General features: G+C 41.0%; 1 protein-coding gene across 9 annotated transcripts in view; it reads left to right on the forward strand.

The window, feature by feature from the left end:
• DYNC1I1 (dynein cytoplasmic 1 intermediate chain 1) overlaps positions 1 to 25,066 on the forward strand; it is a 196,355-nt gene that overhangs the window by 14,361 nt on the left and 156,928 nt on the right. For 2 of the 9 annotated variants that reach the window (XM_074574716.1, XM_074574722.1), the window contains exons 2-4: positions 2,783 to 2,900; positions 5,423 to 5,537; positions 8,517 to 8,607. In XM_074574716.1, the coding sequence (XP_074430817.1) occupies positions 2,793 to 2,900; positions 5,423 to 5,537; positions 8,517 to 8,607 (314 nt within the window). In that variant the 5' untranslated portion in view covers positions 2,783 to 2,792. Of the gene's footprint in view, positions 1 to 2,782; positions 2,901 to 5,422; positions 5,538 to 8,465; positions 8,608 to 25,066 lie in introns of all 9 variants that reach the window. The other 7 variants (XM_074574719.1, XM_074574723.1, XM_074574714.1 and 4 more) reach the window with 5 other exon arrangements.

A 25,066-nucleotide genomic window follows, 5' to 3' on the forward strand; every position in this document is an offset into this window, starting at 1 on the left:
TGGTTACATGCCCTTGGTGTTCAATTTGTGCTAAAATTGTAAATAGCCAGGTTGAAGGTTGGTAAGCTGTTTGAGGGGGCTAAGGAATGGCTATAATATATGCAGGATGAAAGTAGCTTGAGATTAATTTCTTTCTATAACCCAGCTCTAGTAACATTCTTTGAAGGAAATTTAATACATCTTCTTTGTTGCATGTAAGATCTGTTTTGTTAAAAATAGGGCAAAGTTATAATAGGATTTGATCACCCTGACCGGAGCATTGTAAAGAATGGGCCAGGCACTAAACCATTGATGCTAAAATGAGGAAAAAAGCTAGTTAGTTTCCCTGACATTAAGGGAACGAATTTTTAGAAAGCCGTTCATTGATATCTGACAAACAGCTTGAAAGGGATGCCAAAACCTCAGGGTTTCTGTCATAAGCCTTAAAATGCATTTGCATATTTTCTGCATAGAAACAGGAGCTTGCTCTCTGTTGCCAAACTGCAGAACTAAAAGGATGCAAAAACTCTATCTAGTCCGGAGGGCTCTGAGGGGGAACTTCTTAATCAGAATTCAAATGTGTCCAACAGATTAGGAAAATTGCTTCAAATGGGATTTCAGCCATATCTGAGAGAGACCCATAAATCCTGAGCAGATTGGTAAGCAAAATACTACCTACACTGCCATGAAAAAGCTTGTTTTCTCATCCGGGCATTTCCCATGTTAAAAAATAGCTTGCTTGTGTCAACTAATCACACAGATTAATGTTGTTTAAGGTGCAACTTCTTCGTTTTATTAATATCAAATGCAGTTTTTATGACGGTTTTGATTTCTCTTTCTCAAATTGAAAACAATGTCATCATGAATAGGGTCAGAGTGATGGAGGAATAAAGAAATGATGGTCCTCTCCCCACAGCCAGTGCACCCAGTGGTCTGGTTCGTTATCAGTTCAGTGTCCTTCCTAGCTATACCATTCACGGTGAGTTGTTGTGAATTGAGCAGGGCGTTTGACTGGCAAGTGTATCTGTGTGGTCCACACACAGATACGGCTGCACTGGGCCCTCTGGCATCCCTAATGCTGTTCTTATGCCTGCTGTTTTCATTGAATGGTTTCCTCTTATGATTCCACATTTTATTCTTTTATTTCATTGAAGGAAAATGCCTGCAAAGACAACAAAGGATTTGGGGCCAAGATTGCATTTAATGCGCAGGTGACATTTTGTTGGCAATAGCCTCCATATCCTGGGCTAACTACGCTTTTATCGTTTTGAGAAAGCAGCTGATGACTCCAGAGGAATTTCTGAGGGGTGAAAGTGCCATATAATTTTTAGGATATAGGTTGAGCCTCCAGTCATCCACCCACCTGCTGTGGGTGGAGTTCTCATTAGTATTAATGGAGAGTTGCCATTGAAATTTCCTGTGCACCAAGCAAACAATAGACTTCCGTTGCGTATACGTGGCATTGCCATTGATCTGATCGATTCTGGGTTGCAGTGGTGGATGTGGTCAGTGATGTGTGAATTAATAGGAAAGGCATAGCTGGCTCTTTTTGAGAATGTCTATATTAGTCTTAGGACTGTCTTTGAAGTAAGGTGCTAATACGAAAATCAGTATTGATACAGTTAGATGACAGCCCATAATGGTGATGATGTTAGAAAATAAATTATCTGTGACTTGTTATGGATTAGTGCAACACTGGTGGGGTTTTAAAACTGTAGAAAAAGATTGATACCTTATGTTCTTTAGAGATCTCGCTCTGTTTCTGTATGGTGTGACTTTATATCTCTCTACCCTTCATTTTCAAGGGTCACGTAACAACAGCATAGGTTGACAGAGATTTAAAACATGAAGAGTGTACATGGCTTCACAACGCTGTCCTACAGAGAATTGTGTTTAAGACCAAGTGACAGGAGAGGTGTTTCAATAGCTCAGAAGATATGCTTTTGCTAAGTTTGTGTGATTGGAGTCAAATCAGGAATATTAGGCACATCTCCTACCTCTTGGGAAGATGATCTGAGCACGAGACTGTTGGCGGAGCAATGTGCTGCTTCGTTAAAGAGAAGCTCAGGTTTTCTGGGTTGCCTGGTTTTGTGCCTTGTCTGCAGCTTTTTGGGGGAATGGCCAAGGTTTCCCTGGAAAGGGTGGAGGAGATGCCCATGTAGGATAGCCCGTAGCTTGGTAAGCTTGCTTCCTGGAGGGCTGAGTGTGTGAAGGATACTGAGACGGAGCTGGTGGTCTGCATGGGGCTGTACCGGTGGAACGGGGGGACCTGGGATGGCAGCTGTTCAAGGCACCTGCAGAAGGAAAAGCTATCACGTTTCCCATTTTTGCGTGTAAAATTATTACTTATCTAAGATGTATGGGGCTGGTTTTGGGCAGATCTCATTTTGCTATTTAAAATTGAAATCCATTTGTGGATCTGGGTTCCTGCAGCCTGGCAGAGCTGCTGAAGCTGATGAAAATCAAAAGACTTTAGCTTCAGTGTGTAAAAAACATGAAAGCATTATTTTGAACAGCAGACACAAACGGGTTTGTTTCACAAAGGTAGTTTTCTAATTAAGATGATTTGAAAATATATTCCATGTTTGGCGATATTCAGGTCTGATTTCTTGAAATAAAAATTGTGAAACAAGTGTCCTATTTTCTACAATGTCACTGTAGTCCAAGGGCTGGTGTTTATTATAGAAATATATTTGTAGCAATTTTAGAAGCACTATTTTTGATATAATTAAGTATCTTTTTCAGTAAATAGGGAAAACATTTAATTCTGTTTTCACCTTGGTTTCCATAATTTTGTTTCCAGCAGAGTCAAAATGTCAGACAAAAGTGATTTAAAAGCAGAACTTGAGCGCAAAAAGCAGCGTTTGGCTCAGATAAGAGAAGAAAAGAAACGGAAGGAGGAAGAAAGGAAGAAGAAAGAGGTAAATATGCAAAAGCGCCTTTTAGATAGCTCATGCTTGCAGAAGGGGCCTGCTGAGGTTTTGACATACCAGCATTGTATACCCCAAGGTATCTGTCATGTGGAATGAGATCCTCAAACCCACATCAGTCTAACCTTAAAATCAAAATGCTTATTTTTAGTCAAGAAAGTTGGTGTGAGGGAATTGCTTTTAAAACCACCTCACTGTCAGATGACAACAGTTTAGACAACATGATGTGTATGTGTGTGTAGAAAAAAAAATTGATTTGCCACAATGCTTTTTTCCTGGGCTCTCCTTCAATAGAAAGGGAGTGGAGAGTGGAGCAAGACAGAAAGAGGGCTTACATTTTTTTCAAGCCATTACAATCTAAATATGTATTTTTGTACTCTGAAGACTAGTTTGATTACTAGCTAAGGTAACAGATTTACAATTATTATTCTCCAGTAAAGTAAAACATAATTGCAATTGCATTTTCATCTTCTGGCATGGGTGCATCTTTCAGTTCTGTTAAAGTTTGATTGACATATTAGTTTATTTGTCCTTGACAATATGCATTAGGTTTTTCATTAAGGGATTTGTACTTCTTTTTATTCAGTCACTTAGTGGAATAGAGGTGAGAATTGACAGGGAGTGGATATTCATTTTCATGCAAAGTCAGAGAAGCATTAAGTGATTATGTTTCCTTTCCTTCAAATGTCAACACTTACCATAGTTTAAAGCACCTGTTATCCTTTACTAATAACTGGTTTCCTTTTAAACTGACACTTTAATATTGCACATGAATTTCATGGAATTACTGTGGAAATGTGATGTGATCCAAGAAATCGGCATTCTAGTTTTGGCTGTCTTTTTAATCTTTTTTCATTTGAGCCATTTTTGTGCAATTACCAGCACACCCCCCCCTCCAGTGAGGCTCCTGGAGTCACTAGGGCAGTCCTCTGTACGCAGAACTTTAAACGTTAACATTTTCCGTGTTCATTACTAGCCTGTTAATGAATTAGAGGGAAGGGAGCCAAGCTAATGGCTCGAGAAAGCTATTAAGTCCTTTCCTTTGTCCCCTGCCTCTGATTTTATGCCTCATGGAGATCTTGTGGTGGTTGGAACTTTCCATTGGCCCCGATAGCCAGATCCAGCTCGGAACACTCAGCTCTACAGATTCCACTGCGGTGCCTAACTGCGGCACCGTAAACGTGATGCTGATGTGCTCCAGGAGTGACATCTCACATTCACTTAGGTGCTTAGCCATGTACACTGGTGCAGAAGAGTTGTCTACAACCCTACGTACCGTGAGATACTTCAGGTTAGCTCATGCGAAGAGCTGAGCACAGGAATATGCCTGGACTTTGTCTTTGTCTGTAAAAGCAGTGTTCTTCTGCATCCTGGCCATACCTAAACTGGAGAACATGGGGATGCTTCTGAACTCCCAGGTTTTCTGTTGTGCCTGCACCAATGTCAACCCCAGGCTGAGGCACTGTGCGAGTCCCCTGTGCCCCACACTGGTTTTGGCGGAAAGGAAAACCTCTCTGTGTGGAGGCTAGGTAGGGCCAGCCGATTTGGAAGTGATGTTAGGATCCAAAGTCTAGAGGCAGATGCTGCCAGACATCCTCTGCGAGAAGTATACTGGGATTGCTGTATTTACAACGTGACAAAATGGTAGGCACTACCACTTGCGTTTTGTTTTACTTGCATTATTGGTTACTGCACTAGACCACAAAGTGGGACATGGGTTCAGTTCCCTTATCTGCTTGGGAGAAGGGCTGCAAGCCTGTTCCTTTCAAGGGAGTACTCTAACCACTAGGCTAGGGTATCAGTATTGTCCTTCCATCTTACTAAATTGGGGAGTGATGAGCCAAATGTAAGGGATTCTGGCTAATGCAGGTGTTGTTCCTCCTGTTTCTAGGTCCCAGTAGACCAGAGCGGGAGGTGGTTAATGTATGGAAGCTCCAAGTAGATATAAATATCTATGCAAAAAGAGATGGGTCTTGTGGACCACTGGTTTTGGCTGTTAGTGCCCAGGGCTGCCAAAATCCTATTTTAGACATTAGCCCTTTCCTTTGCTCCTGTTAGATGTTGACGTTTATAAGAAAGTATTTTTAATTGCCAGCCAGTGCTTGAGACCAAATGTAGGCCCTTAAGCTACATCACTGAAGTCCACTGGAATTTTATTTCTTGATCCATGAGTAAGTAGGAAGGGGCCATTTTTATTCAGGGTAATGATATCTGTTATTCTATGGTCAGCTTTTATATTAGCTGAATGAGTTACGTCTGAGGCAGGAGATGTCCATCAGAGTACTGTAAAAATCCTTGCAAATATACGTGCAAAGATCGGTTTTCCCATGCATTCAGGGAAAAATATTGTTACTGATATATAGAGGATAAATTATCTAAGTTATCTAACCAAATCTAAGTGAATTTCAAAGTGTACCGAAGCAGCGGTGCATATAAATATTTTCCACACACCTAGTTGCCAGAGCTGATTATATGTGGATGAAACTTTTCTGTTATGTTTTGTTTTGACTCAGGCTGATCTACAGCAAAAGAAGGAGCCAGCTCAGGAAGATTCTGACCTAGACCGCAAAAGGAGAGAGACAGAAGCTTTGTTACAGAGCATTGGTATATCCCCAGAACCACCTCTAGGTATTTAAGAGCAGCACACTGTAAAGCATTCAGTTCTGCCACAATGAATGCATTCTTTCTATTAAAGCATGCTTGGCTTTTTTTGATTTTTGGCTGTTTTAGTGAAGTGAACTCTTCTGTTTGAATGCCTGCCATACCATTCACATATACCAGCTCATGGCATTTCGAGTACTTGTCACTGCCAAAAACATCTGTTTCATTTCTTCAAGAAACTTTTGCGAACGTAATGCAGGTTGGTTTTGCATACCAGCAGTGATTTCTTTTCTGATGGAGTGTTTTATCTTCTCTCATATCTATCTGATGACCCACAAAATAATATTATAAACATTGGACTTTATTAGCTGCAAGTTTTGTTTCAAAAATTCAGATTAAGTATTTGCTAAGGAAGGAGGAGCATAGTTGTGTGGGAACTCCCATTGATTTTCTTTAAAAATCAAGCAAGACTGGAAATAAAAATCACAAATAGCAAAAAGCTTACCATCAGATTATTATTGTAGATTTGAGATCTGGTTTCATGTGCTCAACCTCTTTTTTGGTTTTGATGTTTCAGTTCTAGAATCTGAAGTCCTCAGTTTATAAATACATGTGGCAAAGTTTACAGTACTGGAATATTGGTTATCTTGTTAAGTTCTGTCTCACTTATTGAGTGAGAAAATTGAGAAATTTCCTTCCTTTCCTTCCTTTCCTTCCTTTCCTTCCTTTCCTTCCTTTCCTTCCTTTCCTTCCTTTCCTTCCTTTCCTTCCTTTCCTTCCTTCCTTTCCTTCCTTCCTTCCTTTGCTTTCTTCTCCCTTGAATCCAGAATCACTGCCACTATTTTAACTGAAATATTGGCCCCTCTGGAGATACTAAGCCTTGTCATTAAATTCACTGGGGCTGAATCTAGGATTTTACCCCTAGATATTCTTGCCTATAATTTTTAGGAAGAACTCCAAATTCGACAAAATACTGAGGCCTTGATTTAGGAAAGTACCCTAAGAGACGCTTAGGGTTCATATGCAAGTAGATTGTGACATTCTGAATTGAGATTTCAATTCATAACTTGCATCAAGCAACATTTGAGACAAGTTACTATTTTTATAACTTATCATATAGTGACTGAAGCTTTTAAATAGCACTTCTCAGAAAAACTGTCTGACAAGTAACAGGTTATTTTTATGTATCATAAAATATGTTTTGTAAATTAAATAGTGATATTATGAAATCAGATACATTTGTAATGTTCTAGCATTTAAAATACTCATATTTATCTAAAATTGAGGATATATGTCCTTATCATGTGATTAACTAAACACATATATTCATGTTGGAAATTATCAATTCTTATCTTAGTTAGTCTTAGTTAGTCTTTTTCACTATGAGGGCAGTGAGGCACTGGAACAGGTTGCCCAGAGAAGCTGTGGATGCCCCATCCCTGGAAGTGTCCAAGGCCAGGCTGGATGGGGCTTTGAGCAGCCTGGTCTAGTGGGAGGTGTCCCTGCCCATGGCAGGGGGGGTGGAACTAGGTGATCTTTAAGGTCCCTTCCAACCCAAACCATTCCATGACTCCATAATTATTTTGTGTTTGATACTATCAAAAGAACACGAAGACTCACATAGAAGATGAATCATTTTAGTTGAACAATAGTATTTTGTCCTCTTCCATTCCCTGTATACAGGCTCACAATTAATACACAAAGGAGGCTTTAACTCTGCCTCCACATATGCATATGACACCCCGATCCCGCTGTGAATATGGAATACATAAACAGCCACGACATACCTGTAACCTGCCAAAGGGCTGTCACGAAGATGAATTCACTTTTCACGCTGCAGTCATTTCTGTGACAGTCTCTAGTGAGAATCTGCATGAAATGTTTGACCACATGGAAAATCCAAATCTCTTGACAGGTCTGTCATTATACATTATAGAGCATAACAAAATAGTTTAAAGTTTTATTCCATTAAATCTAGAAAAGGAAATGCACATGATTTAAACCAAATGGAAAACTTTGCTCTCACATTAAAACCTCTTTTTGTGTTTTATTCAATGTGGCTGCTTTGAAGAATACTTGCATTAAATCTTGACTGGAGCCATCTCTGCATTTTAAATATTTTGGAGAAACCATTTTAAAAGAAATCAGGATATTTTTACTTTTTTATTTATTATTTCCTTGCTGAAGAGCTTTAACTCAGGCTGACCTTGAGCTATGAACTTCCTTTCCTGTTTCAGGAAACCAAACTGCCTTTGCATGAAATGTGCTTCAAAGCCCTGGCAAGCCAAAGAGAAAATCATTTCTAGAACTTGGGCAAATAGTATCTAAACCAAGGGAAACTTTTCCCTGAGCGTTGAAATCACGTCCCACCCAAAATGGAAACTTTATATGACCTAAATTACTTAAGAAAACAAGATTGCTAAGCAAATAATATGTATTCTCATAATCTTTGGGAAATGATTTTTAACTTAGCTGGATTTCCTTATTTAGCTTTTATTTTTGATGTCATTTCCACACTGCAGCCTTAGCCCATATATAAAGGACACTGGCTTTTGATTTAAATTGAAAATCTGAAAAGTATGCTTGTTCTATTGCCTACTTGACTTTACCAGAAGAGTTCACTTAGTTTTTTGACAAGACTAGCCCCAGATATTTCTTCATACCTTTCAAATCTTTTGCAAGTCAACTTTAAACTATACCCGAGAAAATGAGTGCTGTTTTATTTCCACAGATATCTCCTCCATTGATTAGCTGTAGATTCCCAATGGGCTTTCAGTCCTGTCTAAATTCATGTCAGTTTTAACACTTCTAGAAGACTTAAAATTCACTTGACTCTCTTCCTTTTCTTTTTCTTTCCTTCCTTATTTGCTTTCACCATTTCAAACTCTCCTACTCATTCATCCACTATCATTTTGGTCCATTGGTTTTGATTTGTCTGACACTGCTCTTCATCAGTGCAGTCGCTGCATGTGTTAACATGGGATACCTGTTATTTTCATTATTTAGTCCCAACCCCTATGTCTCCCTCTTCGAAATCAGTGAGCACACCCAGTGACGCAGGCAGCCAGGACTCGGGAGATCTGGGACCCATAGGCAGGTAAGACGCAGAGTCAATAGCATTGGATAAATGTGGGGTTTTTTCCACTTCGCTCTTTCTTCCCCATTTTTACCTTTGCTTCTGTAAATGAGAATGTGTTGTATCTCACGCGTACTTTTGTTTCTGCATTTTCCACCCTGTGTTACTATCTGGTAGGACTGGTCTCAGATGGGAGGTAAACAAATGCATGCAGCAAGTGGCTCTTGAGCTCTGAGCCACACACCTCATATTGGAAGCAACAGCTGAATTTATGCTTCTGAAATGGCCCACAGAAAGCTGCCGTTCTGTGTGGAAATACACTAAAAACAGGGGCAAGTGCCTGCTGGTAGAACCTGTTACTCATGTGAGTTCTCTTGGTTCACATAACCAGCCCCCTTTGAAGTCCTCCCAGGTGTAACGCCAGGCTGCCTCGGTTCTTGTGTGGCTGCTCATGGCAGTGTGTGCCGCTGACAGTGACAACGACCGGGACGAGCTTGTACAGAAACAGGCTGAATCTCCCCGGGACCCGCTGGCAATTCTGCCTTGGAAACTGCAGATATCAGAGAGTTTCATGCCGAATGGGAGGGAAGCAGCTCTCTCTTGTTGGAAAGGGGTGGTGGGGTGTGTGTAAGGGATGGGCACCAGAGCAACCTTCTGATCTTTCTTTGTACGGCTGAAATAAGACATGAAGTGGCAATCCCAAAATAATTGAAGTTGAAAAGGAAGGAGGATGCTGCTGGTAAAGGAGCATATGTTCAAGTAAGAAGAGGTGCAAGCAACTATACTGTGTATTTTGAGAAATGTAAAACACAGGTCCTAATAGCTCTTTCTGTGTCAAACTAATTCAACGTAAAGCTGAGCTGCCAGCTCATCCAAATCTGTGAGCCAAGACCCTGCTAATGGCTTGAAAACACAGTGATTGCTCTCTGCAGTTCACAGTGCTTAGGAGTAGACACCGTACCTCTACAGACATAAACAGTAATGTCACAGAGCTGCTCATCACCAGCTTTTATACCACACCAGCCTGCTGCTTAGAAAAATCACACTTCTGCAAGCTGAAAGTATATTGTGTCCCCCTTCAGACAGATGCAGACACCGTCCATTGTGATGTGGAGGTTGCACAGCTGCCGCCAAAATTTGCACAGCCCTTCTCCCAGGTCTGCCCTGTAGAAGGAACGGAGGTTGCTAAGTAGGAAAGCCCTAGTCTGTTAGATACGGCAGTTCAAAACACAGTAAATAGGGTAATGCTACATTCATAAATAAACGCAGTAGACTTCATCAAGTCAAAGTACTTTGAGCAGAACTAAAAATGTTTTTAAGCGAAGTATAGACTGCTCTTTCAGATAAAGTTATTTCCCACACTCCTACATGAAGCTATGACAACGCTGGCTGGAGACTTCTGCATTCCTGCTTTTCTTCTGAACCTTAATGGTGTAACTTTTTTACTGTTAAGGTAGTGAGATGACCTTGGAAGGATTTCTTTTACCATGACCTGCGCTAGCACTTTGACTCTCTGTCAGCAACAAGCAATGAAAGCACATGACCGCATGTCTCCACAGAGGAGAACGGCATTTGTCCTCTTCTTCAAAGCTCATGACGTACTGCATTGTGGGCTTTCGTTTTGGATCCATTTTCTGTCTTGTTGTGGCCATACTAGGAATTCAGTGGGAATCCCAAGACCTTGTTATAGTCCTCCAGTTTGCCTGCCAGCCTCTCTGGGATTGACAGGGTTCTGTTGCATGCCAGGAAGGCCGCTGGCAGATGTCTGCCTGGAGCAATTGGTTTGTGGTGATGGAAATATGATGACGTCTGGTCCAGGCCCTGGGGAATCTGTGTAACCTGTAGATAGTCTTGGGGTGGCAAGTAGTTAAATTCATTTGTCACTGGGTGCAGGGAGACGCGCTCAGCGTGTGTTTGTGTGAACAAGTGCACTCAAGCGTGCACGTGTGATAGAGCGGTCAAACATGGAGAAGAAGGTGTTGGTAGACCTGTCATCACAGTGGGTAAACAGGATGAGACCACCTCAGCTGTTTCCTCTCTGAGAGATGCCTAGACCATATTTCTGACTTATTTTGACTACTGCATATATGAATGCCTGTTTAGCTCTATAAGCAAGGCTGCTCTCCTTCATTTGAATGTATCCTTCCATTTTGCTTTCTATGATAGAGGGCACTTTCCCTGGATCCCCTCTCACGCCATTGTGCTTATAAGATCTTCCTCTTTTCCCCATTCTGCTGCGAATTTGCTGTACAACGGTAGACTGAGCACAGGCATTAGAGTAGAGCAGATTAGTTCCAAAGCTGCTAAAGCCCCAATCTCGGAGATCACGGCTCGTCTGTTGCTGCTGCTGCTGCTAACGCTGCTGCAGAAATAATGAGCTCACATAGGCTGGCAGAAACCCTGCATGCAGTCTGATTGCTTATTGCTGAAGTGTTCTCCAGGGAAAGATACGGATATTTAAAAAAAAGGGCTGTGAAGTCATAGATTTTTGGTTCACTACAGCAGAGAGGCCCCATTGAAAGCTTTGAAGAAAGCAAGAGATCTTTGTATGTTCCCATTTGGGGCAGCGGTTTCTGGTGCAGAATTAGGTTGGGCTCATACTTCTGGGAGCTGTTGGCACTTCTGGTAGTTGTCAGATTTAATATATTGGTCCTAATATCGCCAAGTATGTCTGATGCGTGTTTTGATTGGCAGGCAGCTGTGATTTCTTACACAACGGTGAACGTAGTTTAGCCAAAAATCCAGGTTTATGACATCCACTTTTCAGGAAGGACAACTGATCATGTGGTGAGGGTTTGGACAGTGTTAAGTAGTTACGCTGGAACCACAGACCTCACTCTACCTTACTTTGTGAGATGAAAACTAAGGGGTAACTTGCTCACCAAGTGTAATAGTTATATGGGGAGCAAAAGGGCTCCAGCAGGCAATGTGTAAGAGCAGCAAATTGTTTGGCATTGAGGCTGGACAAATACAAAACCAGAAAACCTTTGTAAAATATTAATGGTGAGAAAAATGAATTGCTAAAGCAATTTACCTAAAGACTCTATTGGATCTACTATCACTGGACATTTCTCATTGAGGATAATGTGCCTGTCCGACAGGCAGATAGTAGCTCAAGCAAGAATTCGGTCAGGAAAGTCATACAGCTTTTTTGTTGCACAGGAAGAAAAGCTATGTGGTCACAATGGTCCCTTCTGCCATACGATCTATGGACTAGTAGTGCTGCTGTCCTGCAGGACCATTGTCCATTATCTCCAGCACAATAGCTGGAGCACATTGTCTTTTGTCTGATGCCATTAAGCTTATTAGAAGGTGTAGGGCGGACTGTGTAACAGCACTGAATTATGGAACCATTTCCGTCCTGCGCAGACCAGGTTTTTTATGGGGTATTTTCCTGCTTGATCTTTAGTACCATGTTGCTATTTGTCATGGTCTTTTCACTGGGGATAACACTAGGCTTCAGGAGCGTTCTGGCATCCCCCTGAGCCATGACAGCGACAGTAAGAATGAGCAGATGTTAGATGAATAACGGAGCTAGAAACTACAGACAGTTTTCTTTGAGTGCTTTCAGTTGGACAGGAGAGCCAACTTCTTTCTCCTTCTCCTTCTCCTTCTCCTTCTCCTTCTCCTTCTCCTTCTCCTTCTCCTTCTCTTTCTTCTCCTTCTCTTTCTCTTTCTCTCTTTCTCCTTTGCCTTCTCCTTTGCCTTCTCCTTTGCCTTCTCCTTTGCCTTCTCTTTCTCTTTCTCTTTCTCTTTCTCTTTCTCTTTCTCTTTCTCTTTCTCTTTCTCTTTCTCTTTCTCTTTCTCTTTCTCTTTCTCTTTCTCTTTCTCTTTCTCTTTCTCTTTCTCTTTCTCTTTCTCTTTCTCTTTCTCTTTCTCTTTCTCCTTCTCCTTCTCCTTCTCCTTCTCCTTCTTTTTCACCTTCTTTTTCTCTTTCTTTTTCTCCTTCTTTTCTTCTTCTCCTTCTTTTTCTCTTTCTTTTTCTCCTTCTTTTTCTTCTTCTCCTTTTTTTCTTCTTTTTCACCTTTTTCTTTTTCTCCTTCTTTTTCGCCGCCTTTTTCACCTTTTTCTTTTTCACCTTTGCCTTCTCTTTCTCTTTCTTTTTTTGTGGTCTTGGAGATCAATTCTGGGCAGGCAGAGGCATGTTATCCTTTGATTCTGGAAGATTTTTTACCATAGTTGTGGGCTTAAGAAATAGGTTGGGTAGGCGCGGCTCTTAGTTATCAGGCTGCTCTGAACAATTCATCAGAGCCCTGTTGTTGCACAGAGAGCAACTTGCCTATCTCCACATCACTTTGCACACCCCACTTCACTTTTCTGACGGCTGTGTTGTTTCTGCTGATAGAATAGCAGCTAGGATTCACAGATAAGACAGAAAAATAACATCACAGCCGGAACAGATACCTGAGTCTGATTAGATGGGTTATAGGTTTCACAGGGCTTCCTGTTATGATGTGTTCAGATGTGACTCATTTTCCACAAGACGGTGGTATAGGCTCCCATGAAATTTCTCCTTGGAATACAGGATAAGTATTTTTGTGTAGGGACATGAATGCCCAGTGTCCTATTGCTGATGGTCAGCTTATACAGATACGTGCAACTGAAATGCAGGTTCCAGTAACAAGAGTTGAGTAAATGTTGTGAAAAAAGGGGCTGAGGTAAAGGCATTTGCTGAGAGCGCCTGTGCTGTCACATGGTGGGAAACACAAATTTGCCTCTTCGGGGCTACTACTGTGGAGATTCTTCGTGACAACTGTATGCATCTCATCCCTCCCTAGCAGATATGCTGAACTTTTGCTACCTTAGTGTGCCAGAGAGGATGCTAGCTGTTACAGTGCAACTGTCATGAAACAGTGCCCATGGAGAGGCATCTTTTACTGCTCAACATAGCTTACACATTCATAAACCTCATCTTCTCAGCACTGACAGCCATGAACAGCATGTTTGTGTCATCTGGGAGAGCACACAAGGACAAGCCTTGAGCAGTGCTTCAGAGCCAGGCACTGCAATACCACGTCCTGTGGGCTGAGCCAGCCCTCTGGAAAAGCCCCAGTGTCCTGCCCCAGGTAGAGCCTGTGACACTAGGGTTGGTCTAAGCTTTGTATGTCGGCTCAACGTAAGATAACAGCAATGTATCCATGCTGGAAGGATGTGCTCCCGTGGCTGGGTAGCTTCCATGTGCTAGTACTAGCCTGCATTGGTATGTACTCTTGCATTATCCGCAGGGTGTCTGTGTGTTCACCCTGGCATGTTGCACGCTTGGAGGAGTTGCATTTGTGGACCAAGGTGTGATTCATCTGTGCGGCCCATTTTTTCCCTATATCCTTCACTGCTGCTGTATGTTCCCACCTAGATTTATTACCATACAACACTAGGTTTGCACAGCAGAATCCCATTTATTGTTGAGCTGGGTGGTGTGTGAGTGCGCGCAGTGAAGTACCGTGCATGCGGCCCCCCCAAAATGTTCCATTTTGTACTGGAACATGAGAATCCCATTAGGCTGCATATAAGGTTTCCCACCTTCCATCTGCTCAGTAAACTGCACCAGGCTCAGCTGTCTTGAACGTGTAAAGGTTAATGGTTGCCATTCTTTCTGCAACAGCTTCATCTGTGCTCTTTTACTTTCTAACTTGCATATTTTGCTGCCCATACATTTAGATACCTGATTATTTTATGGGGTCCCATAAAGACAAAGATGATAGGAAGCATTCTTCATCTTCTGGTAGCTTCTTTTGGAGAATGGTTACTTCAATGTGGTGCTTTATCTGCTGTAAAATAATGCAAGGTGGATTATTTCATATTGTTTCTCTCACAGTCCATTGGTTTTGGTGGGTTTGCCTGGCTACAGTTCCTCATTCTATAATTATTCTTACTTGGATTAGGGAAATACATAATACTTAAATGGTTCTTACCTGAATTATGTTGTCGTTCCATTGATATCGCAGTTTTTGAGATGTGTTCAATGCACTGAAATTGGTTATCTTCTTTCAGTGTATGAAGTTTACTTGCAGTAAAGCAGGGTTAGTCCTTATTTAGATGAAGCTGTAAATATTTAATGAAAGTTCCAGTGGGAATAAGTTTGAGCGTGGCATTAGATAGCAAAGAAAAGAAAAAATAAAGGGAAATCAGATTTCTCAAAGAGGTTTTATAGCAGTAATATGCCATGTTTATAGCAGTAATATGCCATAGAAGTTAGACCACTCTGGAATCCTGTTTGCCTCATCATCACTACAGTTCTTTAGTTCTAGATAAAATACAGTACATGAGCAATCCCAGAAATAAAACAGCTGTAATGCGGGAGGACTTTTCTCTGAGGAGCAATATCACCTTTGTCTATGGCTGTTGACGTAATTTTTTGTCCACTATGTCAGCCCATCTTGCAGTTACTGTGACCTCTGAATGTGTTCCCAGTTGTATTCCGAAGAACATAGTAGCATCTGTCACATTAGGTTGGGTGTCCTCAGTGGTAGAGAGTCAAGAGCATGTCTTCTTCTCTCCCAGTCTCCTTTGAAGTTTGCTGACAATGTTAGTCTGCATTCATGTATGTTTTCATCAGATGTGTTTCTGAGTTGCTTCCATCTACCATGGCCAGTTTGAGCCGTTTATATAAAAGAATACCTAAAATATAAAAAGAAATACATTAGGATATGTTTTCTTTCACTGTGTTGATGTCCACCTTCTGTTTGTATTGGCCGGGTACAGGGAGAAACAGATGTAATTCCAGTCCTTTTTCTCTGCAGCATATTATTTACTAATTTTTATAGGTTATTAGGTGTTCTGCTTTATAATGCAATACCTAAACACACACATGGAACTTGTGTTAATCCTGCATTGCTTCATGTCTGACTTTCAAACACAAACATTTCTTCTTTCTCAGATACACAATCAAAAGGAAAGAGTTAGCTCTGGAGCATCTGGGCACCGAGTGAATCAAAGCATATCATTACTCTATTTACCCTTTTACAGTTTTGTATTTGATCTTGCTCACTCTCAGTCAAGTCCAAAAAAAAAAAGGCACCTCTAGGTAAGGAGTGCATTCTTACTACATAGTATTTAAAATCAGAAAGATTGTTTGCTGATCTCTCATGAGTGTACCTAAATATCACCAAAGTCTTTAGGTGCTGTGCTTTTTAAGTTTTTTGCCTCAAAAATCAGACTTGGCAACTCAGGTTTTATTTTCACTGTTTTATTTGTAAGCAGCTCCTTACCTAGTGCAGTAATATAACACATTGACAAGCTGAAGAAAGGGTATCAGAATGCCATTCTCCCTTTTAAATGTCTGCTTTGCTATTTAATTAGACAGATAAAGCAGGCAAAGGAAGACGGTGGATGCTGGTCTCTATTTCATTTGTACGGGAAGGTTGGATTGTTATAGTAGATCGTCTTTTACAGTCCATGCAGCATATTTCCTATCTTCTCTTTAGCTACAGAAAACATCTCACGTAGACATTAACAAAACCATGTTTCTGTAAGATCTGCTAAAACCACTGCTAACATAAGTGTATGGCCTAGGGCTTTGCTACTTTATCATTAAATAAATGCATTTGGCAGGTTCTGTGCAATGATGCTCTTTCATCACTGCCCCTCAGCTTTGCATTACCAGCATTTCATTGTGTTACTGTGTTCATGAATGATAGGGATCCTTCTCAAATGCGACCAGTACAAGTGGGCCTGTGTTGTATTGCCTCAGGAGCAGCAGCCGTAACTGTTATTAGTAGCAGATTTTTTTTTTTTATTTTATTTTTTTAAGATCAGTTTATATGTACAAAATGGCTTTTAAATGGCTGTTTTAGTGGCATATGTATTCCATAAATGGGCTGAGCCAAAGGGAAGCACGGAACAATGTAAAGACTATAAAGGAGCTACAGGAAAGACCAAGGGAAAATAATTACTTTATGGCGAACTTTGCTTGAATGGTGTTTTATTCAGAAAAAGGATTGTAACCCTAGGGACTGTTGTCGAGCGCAGACACGAATCTTTCACAGTGGAGAGTCAAGTGAAGCGTTTGCTTGGTGGGTAGAGGCAAATGGGGTAACCCATGGGATGCTGGCATTGCCACTTTGTTTGAGTGGGTTTGGGCTTGGTTTGAGATGTTTGCCATTACACGGTAAGGCAGAAATACACACCCCAGCTGTTAAATTTTCTCCCGTATAATTTACCGTGACACCATCGTCAGGATCCCTTGGCACATGTGTTTTATCTTACAGTTTCCAACAGTGTTAGAGGCCAAACTGTGCCTTAAGCCTTCTTGACCTGAATCGTGCTGGCATCTGTGAAGGAGTGACAGTGTTGGCCTCCTCCCCTTGCTGGCGGGGGGGGACCCTGGCCGCCTCAGCTATCCTTGCTCTAGGAACTCTCCCGCTTTTTAAAGCGATGCTGCAAATCTCTCATGCTTCCCCAGCCCTTTTATGGGAGAGTTCTGTAAATCTTTACAGGCCATTTCTCCTTCCACGGAGCACGGGCCGCTCAGCATGAGGATTGCGTTGAGCTGCTTGCACACATCACGGCTTGCCCTGCATAGGTTGGGATATGAGGCTAGGATAGGAGGTTAGGATATGAGGCCGGAGGAAGGCAGGTTTCCTGCAGTCTTTTCCTTCCTTTTGTGCCTGCACAAGAAGAACTACAATCCTTCTCCTTTATATTCAATGTATATTTAGCCCTAGATCTCTGAAGCCTCTCCCTTTTAGCCTATAAACATAAGCAGACACCTTAGGGACTGATATTTGGCAGTTGCTTTCAAGTGTCTTTATGTCTGACCTAGAAAGTGGGGAGTGTTTTTCAGTGCGTGCCAGTTACAAAGTCAGAATGGTCCGTATTAATTAGAATCATCTGCAATCCTTTTAGCATGTGAGCCTGTGGCATCATTAAGGATTTTCATGCTTTCATTCCTAAAGGATGGATAGAGTTCAGTCCTCCAGATCTTTGATTATTTTTCTCATTAGCAAGCATCTCCATGCTATAAATTAAAGGAGAAGGAAAGATTGCCATTCCCAGGGTGGTTCACAAAATGCCTTGGAAACCTGAGCCCCAGCTGCATCCAGGAGAAAATAATATTAATGTATAAAGCCCCACTTAACCATTTAGGTTATCAGCCCAGCTGTAGTTACTTCTCTGTAGTTATTTCCAGGCATATCATGCATATATTTAGTCAGACAATCAGATGATTTTAGGGACTAAAACACTAATCCTCTTAAAACAAAACAACTTACTTGCTAAGGCCAGCTCAGCTTAAACAGTTCTCTTGCACAGAATTTAATCTTGATTTAATTAAACTGTGTGAGATCACGTCCTATGTTAAACTGTCTAACATAGTTAAACTGGTACAGTTTGCGCATGTAGATGTTTTCTCATTCAGTAGCCTATAAACAAAAACCCTCAGAAAATAGCCATTCACAATTTTATGCTTCATCTGGAAAAATAAAAGGAGGCTCTGAGTAGATATTTCAGTAATTCATTTTTTAGGAATTTTCTTCAAATCTGTAAAATAGGAATTGCTGCCACTGGAAAGATATTGGTAAGTCTCCAGATAATTCTTTTTCTCTTTTTTAAAGGAGTTTTGAAACAATCTAAGCATCCTGTATTCAATTTTTGATAAGCAGATCACTTTGGTTTTCAATTTAAAACTGATTTTGATTCAGAAGTTTTAATTATGCTTATTTACTTGAATAATTCAGAAATCAGAATATAATTTCTGAACTGGACTATTAAAGGTCACATAATTGGGTCATGAAAACTTCTGACATTTTGACTATTGATGTGATAAATTTTTGATAACTCTCATACAGTGAGCTCCTGTTTCAACCTAGTTGTAGCAAAAATCTCATCCCCTTCTGGAATGATTTTGCTGTTTCTAGCACAAAATAACTGTATAAAGGAAGGGAAACACCAACTCTTCTTCCAACTAGTAGTTACTGGATTTTAGGACCGAAACAAAAATGAAAATTTGCTGAAATCTTTCACCACCTTCTTCAGCTGAAGAATACCAGACCTAAAAATTGTATGTTCCAGCCTTCATGTTACCTCTTTGACTCCTGTGAAAGGCTATGGATTATCTTTCCTAGATTTGACTAATAAATGTAACTTTGTCTTTTATGTGATTGTCTCCAAAGCCCCTTGAAGTTTATGAGAAAACTTCCCTTATATACATATCCATGGACTCTGGATCAAAGTGTCCTAACGTGAGCACTGGGATTCCTTTAAAGCATCTGCAGGAGCTGATAACATGTAAAACTTTTCCTACCAGGTTCTTTCTTTACATTTGTGATTATTTGAGTTCTGCTTTGTCACGTAGACTTACTCTTGGTATAAAAAACAACATGAAAATATTCTTTTTAAAAAGAATTTTGGGGGGTTTGCTGCAAGAACAAAACAACTTGTGTCTTCCCTTTCCTCAATGTGTTTTTTACTAATGCACTTTCAAAATGACCATTCGTACTATCCAGCACTTACGGTAAATCTGTGTCGGTTCATAGGCTCAGCAGAAGCTTCTATCTATTTGACCTTCTGTCCTCGCAGATCCAGTCGGCAGCCCACAGTGACCCTCCCGGTAAACCAGCATAAATTTGCAGACTAAGATTTCTGTAGCTACAGCATATAAATTTTAAGAATTACAAGGTTCATTACGTTGCCAGGGGACTATGTTCTGTAATGTAGACCTGAATCAAAGGACCAACTTGAAATATATCATCAAATAAGTTCAGCAGATTGGATGAATTTAACTGCTGATTTAATTAGTGGAATTCTGTGAAATAGGAATCAACAAGGTGTTGGTCCTGTGATATGTCCTTACAATTAAAGGCATGCCAGAATTAGTCATTCTGATTTAAATGTCAAGTGGATTTTGAAAATTATTAAATACATTCAGCAGCATAGCCTTGATTTAAAAAAACCTTTGAAATAGACATGTGTTTTAAATATTATTTGTCCGTGATTTTTCAAAAATATACCTTAAAAAAAAAAAAAAAAGGAAGAAGTATTTTAAACTCATGCCCTTCTGAGAAGGGCTGTTCTGGTTGCCAGGCAGCTGAAAGACAGTGCTCTGTGCTCAGGGAGGTCATAGTTGTTCTTTTTATAGGGGAAGACTGGAAGTCAGCCTGCTTGGAAGTGCAAATGCAAACGCAAGAATCTGGCTGTGCTCCAGCAGTGGTGCCAAACTCCTTGCTTGCTGAATGTATGCCGGCATTTTATTTTTGTGATTAGCAGCCCAGCTCCGAACACAAGAACGCGCGGTGAAGTTGGAGCATCCTGCTCTACAACTATAAGTGAGCGTCTGGTTGAGAGGCACAAATCCTCCCAAACTACTGATGGCCATCTTGCTAATAATGTGCTTTGGAAAACAAGTAGCACAAGGAAGGTATTTTTCTTTTTGCCAATCCTGTCAGAGCGGAACAGATCTGCAAAACAGAGCACAGATGGCAGCAGAATAGTGGCTTAAATGCAAAGCATCAATTGAGGCAAGTGGTACTTTCCCAACTCTGAGTAGGAGCTTTGAATCTTCTTTTTCTTGATGTATTTTGTTTTGGAGACACACTTTAAACGTACAACAAATATTAGAAAGTGAAAATTATAGTGGAGAAAATGAGGATTATAAAAATCTAGAATGAGAAGAATAAACCGAAACAGCTTATCTATACACATAAATATTTTTAAACATCCGCAGTTATTTCTCACCAACAGTGTCGTAATTCAGATTTTCTAACCAATCAACAGTAAAGTAGGACCTTTGGAGAAACTACAACAAAGTAGGTAGAATTCTTTAAACTTTTATAGCTAAGTAATTATGCAACCTTAAATCCATTCTGGCAATATCCAGGCCTTCAAAAAAAAAAAAAAGTCTAGATACATGATATATTACATATTGAACTTGCAAATAATACTGGATTGTCATTTGATGGCAGTATTTGGTGTCGTATTGAAAAAAGGCATTTAAACACATCTTAAGCGTTGTATTCTACTGGTGATTTTAAAATAGGTCTCTTATCTCACGATTGTTACATCCAGAATATTTAAGAATATACGAGTTGGGTGGAACCTGTTTTTTCGGTATATCATCCACGTGCAGGTGCTCAATTCTTAATATAAGCAATTCTGAATCTTTTGGAAATTGTAATCCAGGCCTGCATTTTAAGCCTGGGGCTCCTCTTTGCATCAAAGTGAAAAACAAGAATCCTATTATTCTTTGCAATTTGGGGCTTTTTGGTTCACCCTTTTTCCCCCTAATTCACTCCTTTTGCTAGTTGCATTGAAGTTAGAATAAAAGAAATCAAGAGGCGGAGTGAACCTTGCAGGCTCTCAAGTAGCTCTCCTGTCAATGCAGATAGCCCCTTGGCTCCTCATCGGGTGCTAGCTGGGAGATGAGAGGGGGAGCACAGAATCACACAACCAAGAGTGGCTGAGGTGGGAAGGCACCTCTGGAGATCATCTGGTCGCTCAGAGCAGAGTCACCTAGAGCTGGTTGCTCAGCCTGTGCCCAGTTGGGTTTTGAGTCTCTGGAAGGATGGAGACTCCACAGACTCCATGGGCAACCTGCTCCAGTGTGTGACTACCCTCACAGTAAAGAATTTTTTCCTTATATTCAAGTGGAATTTCCTTTTCTCAGTTTGTGTCTGTTGCCTCTTATCCTGTCACTGGGCGCCACCAAGAAAAGCCTGGCTCTATCTTCTTTACTCACCCTCCCATGTCACCCACTCAAGTTAGCTGGGCTGTCCTCCCTAGATTCATTGTGGACAGCCACCTCTAAAACCTCCTCACAGTTGGAGTCTAAGTTGAGGGCTTGGAATTGCTGCATGGAGCAATCTCCTGTCTTTCTGTACGAATGCAGAGAGCCCATGGTGACACGTTTGATTGCTGGAGCCCTTCATTTAGGTGCCTGAAGATAGTATAAATACTCACTGTAATGTCAAGACACCCTACTACCCCAGATGGGGAAAATGAGACTAGTCACATTCATGTCGTTGTAGAAGCATTACTGTGGTAAGCAGCGGTACTTTGAGACTTCGTATGCTTTGGGTGACTCCCTATGCTGTGGGTGAGTCCCTCCTTCATTTCTAGTCTCTCTTAGTCTCTCTGTTTCAGTTTAGTAACAATCTATGCTCTGCTTAATGGGATTGGCCTTTGATCTCCGGAAACCTCAGCGCAGCTTAATCTGTGGCGTCACGGCACGCTCCTCCACTGTATTTTAGGGTTAGGAGGACATAGCTATTTCCCACCCAAAGGGTCATTTTAGGACATTGCTGTTGCTGCAAGGGAAGATGCTGGGTTTGGGACCCGTCAGGTCTAATGCTGTTTCATTAGGGACACATATGGATATCTCAGTTCAGCAGATACCTCGGGACTCAGTATGCTGTCAGTGCGGGTTTCTCCTGGTCTGGAAAGCACAAGAGCTCTTGGTGACAGGAGATGCCAGAATATGGTGTTTCCTTTCCTCCAGTTCTGCTTGAAGGTGTGATTTGCAATGCTCCAAAGAGATTTCTACCCTGCAAGAGGCCCCGTGGGAAATCAGGATTTGCTGTTATTTCTCTGAGTAGCCTTTTTCAAAAGCATGGATTTTCAGACCTAGTTGCTTTTGACCTGGGAAGGGAGGGTGGGGGGAGAAAAGAAGTCATGCAGAACACATGTTCTGCAGCATCAGCAACAGATGAGGGAGGATTTGATTTTAGCTTCAGGGAAGCAGAGTCAGAACTAAGCTGCCAGCATGTTGCACACTGGTTCAGTGAAAAGTGCTGGATTGGGGCACTTACCAGAGCCAAGTCATACTGCAATCTGACCATGATTCCAGATATTAAATATCATTTTATGATGGTGATTTAATAAGTATATGTATTGGCACTGATGCTTTATACGTTTCACTGAGGCCAGAACCAAAGTTGCTTACATCAGCTGAGAAGTTCTCATGGATTCCAGACGGTTTTAGATGACAGACTCCATGCTTCATTAATGCATTCTGAGGTTGGGAACTTTCCAAAAGAGTTTAAATATTTTATTTTTAGTTTATTTATTTTAGTCTTTTCCACATTTTTAATCTACATAATTGACATTATGCAATCAGAATAAAATCTTCTAGAGGTAAGGTCCCACAGGGCATTGTAACAGATGGCAGAGTGCCTGGTTTTCCATGGTAATAATAGTGCAGAAAAGGGAATGCTTCTGTTCAAATTCCTTTCACCTCCCACCTTAAATTTTGCAATGGTCTCTGTCCTTTTAAAACTGTGCTCTGAATATCTCCCTAATGCTTTGGATATGAATTCAGAATAGAAAAATGTAACAAATTGCTTTACCATCCAATCCTTTAATAAATGTGTGACATCTGGGTCTTTCCTCCAGTTGGTTTCTTTCTGCAGGTTATTCCTCTAGTGACTGGGGAAAAAGAAGATCCATTCTATCAAAATTATCTGGTACTTTTTCAGTACCAAGAGCTGAAACAGCACCAGCATTAATACTGTCCTGAATTCGAGAAAAAAATAGATTATTGAGATTGTAATACAGAGCAAATAGAGAGTACTAAAATATGCCTATCTACAGAAAAAGAGTGAAAGCACAGCAGTGCTTTCGGAGTTCGGAGCGAGGTAATGACACTTGTACCTTGTCTTCTCAGTGCAAGATCTAAAAGCCCTCAGCCCCTTCATGCTGCTTTAGAACAATCTGTTATTTGATAATAGTCACAGCTTTTTATCCTACAATCAGCCAAGGGTGCACCAACCGCGTAAAAGGAAGATTGATAGCAGGGATATTGTTTGTCACTATGTAGGAGACGGATATAGCAACCAGCTTTGAAACCATGTTGGGTAGTTCTGATTAAAATAGTGTCTGTGCTGTCTGGGCGGTGGGAATGGCCTGATCTGGCTTAGTCCTGATGGTGCTGCTCGTGCTTGGTGAGTTTCCAGGGAGCCTTGCCATGCCATCCGCACTCGCAGAGGGAGGCTCAGCTCAGATAGTTTGCAGGAGACTTGTGGAAGGACTGGAATGTGCAAGGGAGCACTACTTTTCCCTACTAGGTCTAATGTCCCAGTCTCTTTTCCCAAGGTAAAATATTTTATATCTCATCTACACAGACCTCTGACAAAATCCACTGAATCCGTTTAAGGGGGGCTTTCACCAATTTGTGCACTCTGAAATGGTCCGGCGTGGGAGCCTGAGCACTGATCTACCCGTCAAGCAGTTCTCCTGGGCCACGCACTTGTCTTTGGGCTCTCAACTGTTACTCCCTCTGCCCCCGTCTTTGTGTGCCTGGAAGTCCCAAAGATAATTTCAGTTTTCATTTATGAAGAAGAAAGAAAAAAGAAGAACGAACAGCACCTAATGCTTTTCTTCATGAAGAAATCTCTGGAGAAAGAACTCGTGCACTAGATTTGAAGAAGATTGGCACCGCTTTTTCACTGAGATCCGGTGGCATTTCACAGTCACCGCTGAGACCTGTCCACAGGAGAACAAGCATAATTGTGATGCTTATCCAAATAATCAAGGAATGTCATATGCCATGTCTGCTCATCACAAACAGATTAGCTTTCATTTCCTAGTCTGGATGACAGCACAGGCTAGTCAACATAATTTTTGGGTTGCTAATCCTAAAAGAATCTATTTATTTATTTTTTGATGTTATTGCCATGGAAACTAGTTAAATTGCAGGTCCAGATTACATCTTTACTGTTCACTCACTTTCATGTTGTTCTGTGGACATTCTTCAGGTGCCAGGAAGAGGCAAAGGACAAATCATTATTGCTCCTTGAAACATCTAGTCACTCCCTGTGCTCTCCAGCCTCCACTATGTGAGTGTAGCCACTTGCATTCTGTCTCTCCTAGGGTGAGAGACTTGTAACCTGAAGATCTCTACCTGCAGCCTTGTTTTCTGCAATAACATTGCTCAGCCAAGCTTGAGAGGACTACACAGCAGATTGCTTCCTTATCTCTTTTTGAAACCCTTGCAAGTGGTAACACAATGATGCAGAGAGAACAATTACCATTTGGAGCACAAATCTAGGAAGTGTTTTGAAGATGCACTAAAACTGTTGAAAACAGGTGTAATCAGGAGTCAAGAATTGCTATTAAAAATGCAATGTCAAGAATGGTGAAGTCTCTGTGTCAGAATCCAAATAATGAAATACTTAAGGGAAGGACATGTCTCCCCTATATGTATGGCCTGCATGTGATAAATGATGGCCCAAACTATAGGTTGCTATTCTCATATTTTGGGGATTTGAGTACTCTATTGAGTGTGTGAGATCTCTGAATTTATTTTGTTTAGGCATTCAGCAGAGTATGAGGTAAATGTGCCCTCTCTTGTAACTTGGTCTGGATTCTTAGAGGTAGAATGTAGGGTCTTTACCTCTTTAGAGACCTGTTGCAAGCTCTTGTTTTAATCAGATGATAGTGGAGCTCTTGCTGATGGAACAGTTTTTATCCCTTGGGAAATTTTGTAGGTTTGAGAGTGGATGGGAGGGGCCAAAAAACTGAAATGACTTATCTATTTTTTTCTTGTAAGTGT

The sequence above is a fragment of the Larus michahellis genome, chromosome 2, assembly GCF_964199755.1.
Source record: "Larus michahellis chromosome 2, bLarMic1.1, whole genome shotgun sequence".
Classification (NCBI taxonomy): domain Eukaryota; kingdom Metazoa; phylum Chordata; class Aves; order Charadriiformes; family Laridae; genus Larus; species Larus michahellis.